The sequence below is a fragment of the Hyposmocoma kahamanoa genome, unplaced genomic scaffold (genome assembly GCF_003589595.1).
Source record: "Hyposmocoma kahamanoa isolate Upper Pololo Valley unplaced genomic scaffold, ASM358959v1 86, whole genome shotgun sequence".
Lineage (NCBI taxonomy): Eukaryota > Metazoa > Arthropoda > Insecta > Lepidoptera > Cosmopterigidae > Hyposmocoma > Hyposmocoma kahamanoa.
Genome location: NW_020654289.1, coordinates 16451155 through 16453333, shown reverse-complemented (window position 1 = coordinate 16453333; position 2179 = coordinate 16451155). Strand labels below are relative to the sequence as shown.

At 34.3% G+C, this 2179-nt stretch overlaps 1 protein-coding gene across 1 annotated transcript in view; it reads left to right on the top strand.

Moving 5' to 3' along the window:
• LOC113234926 (probable ATP-dependent RNA helicase DHX34) overlaps positions 1–2179 on the top strand; it is a 26175-nt gene that overhangs the window by 11388 nt on the left and 12608 nt on the right. The window contains exons 6-9 of the mRNA XM_026470448.1: positions 80–117; positions 564–671; positions 1015–1120; positions 1700–1905. Coding sequence (XP_026326233.1) covers positions 80–117; positions 564–671; positions 1015–1120; positions 1700–1905 — 458 coding nt within the window. The remainder of the gene's footprint in view (positions 1–79; positions 118–563; positions 672–1014; positions 1121–1699; positions 1906–2179) is intronic.

Below are 2179 nucleotides of genomic sequence, written 5' to 3'. Positions count from 1 at the left end.
TATGTTGTACATAATAACTGAAAACATACAAATTCATATAAGTTTAGAATCGGTTTTTAAATCACTATCGTGACGTCAGACCGTGGACTGGCGCTTAAGCTGTTTCGAAATGAGCTGGTTAAAATGATTGAATTTAAATTATAGAAAAACAATATACGTATACGTGTATGATGTAGATTCTATTTAAGTCATAAAAAATATAAGTGAAAAAAGTTGCTATAGTCAATTCGTTTGCATGCCTATGTTGTATTACATTGTATGTATGACTATGTATTACATTGATTGAAACTTTCACGATTTTCATTTTAAAATCAAATAATGTATTACGTATTATACATTAGACATTATTATAAAGTTTTGACTGATATCTCAGTAAACGAAATTTGATAAAAGAACTGTTTTGCTGCATCGATTAATGCCATGCTGTTTTGAACACTTGACATTGTTACAATACCGCAAAACTCATGAATTTTTATTTTTTATTTTATTGAGGGATAGACAGTTATACATATGCAAAAAATCATATTAGTAACGAGTTAGAAATTATTTGAATTATTTTTCAGGTCTTTGACTATCCACCAGAGGGCGTTAGAAAATGCATAGTCTCCACAAATATAGCAGAAACTTCAGTCACCATTGACGGTATAAGATTCGTCGTTGATTCGGGAAAGGTATGACCATACTATTGGAGGTTACACGATTAATTGAGTCTATTGTTTTTCACATAAAAAATTCAATAAAACTTGGCAAATAGATGTAATTCCACGAATTTTTGTGGTCGGTTTTTTTTATTTCGCTCTTAGGTTCATGGACATAAAGCTTTTTCTGATCGGCATAATGCGATTCTGCGTTAATAAGTGTGGTGACCCTTAGAAGATACGGGATTCTACACATTGAAAGTAAATCACTGTCTGGCTCTACGAATTATGCAGCTGTGTATAGTTAACAAATATTTTTTGTTAGGATTAAGTATAGTTGTTGTAATACTGTAAAAATATATATTTTCTTTTTCAGGTAAAAGAAATGAGCTACGATTCCACAACAAAAATGCAAAGGTTGAAAGAGTTTTGGATATCAAAAGCGAGCGCTGATCAAAGAAAAGGACGTGCTGGAAGAACAGGTATTTTGTTGAGTGTTTAGGTTGTCGCAATTGTTACACATAGGAAATTAAACTACTTTTTCGGATCTAAATCAGGTATATTTCTTTTTTGAAACTAACGTTTCAAGCCCTTTACACGTCCCATGCTCAATGTGCTGATTCAGCCGTGACCATGGGACGTGTAAAGGGCCCGAAACGTTTAGTTTGAAAAAAAAACAAATATACGCCATATAGATTCGAAAAAATAGTTTCATTTCCTAGGTATTTTATTACTAAAATTTTACTGAAAAGTAAAAATAAATTTCCCAAAGAAAATATTGAGAAACACTGCCTTTTGACGAGAAGTTCGTCTACGTCCGGGACACTATGCATCGTCCCAACATTTCGCGCCCAAATTCAACCCTAACTGCAAGTCTTGAGTGCAACTTTTCATTTCACTACACATAGATGTGCTTTGCGTGTTACAGGTTTTTTTCGGTTATTGAAGTGACTTTTAGTATAGATAACGCAAAATCGAAACCCGCTTAATCCAGCGCTCAAAGCGCAAACAGTTGGGCCACTGAAGTCTCCGAAATTGTATCTACAATATGTATTTTACAGGTCCCGGTGTTTGCTATCGCATCTATTCTGACAAGGAATATTCCGAAATGGAACCCTTTAGCACTCCTGAAGTATCCCGCGTGCCTTTAGCTTCCTTGCTGCTACTCATGAGCTCGCTCGGTGTCAACGATGTAAGGCGCTTCCCCTTCATCGACACTCCGCCTGAAGACGCTATTGAGAACGCCCTATTGGAGCTCAAACAGCATGTAAGTCTTTTGTATACCGAAACTTGAAATTACAAATCAAACAACACAAGATATTCATTGTCTAGTTCACGGATATTTTGTCGCTCTGTTTTTCAAATTATCGCCAAAAGCGCAACTGGATTTAATCTTACCGGCGCAAAGTAAATAGCCTTTCTATACAAAATTATAATAATGGTATATACATATATAATATGATATACTATACTATTATTATTGTATACAGGGTTATTTGTAAAATTATAAACCTCGCAGGACTGCTACTAATATATATATA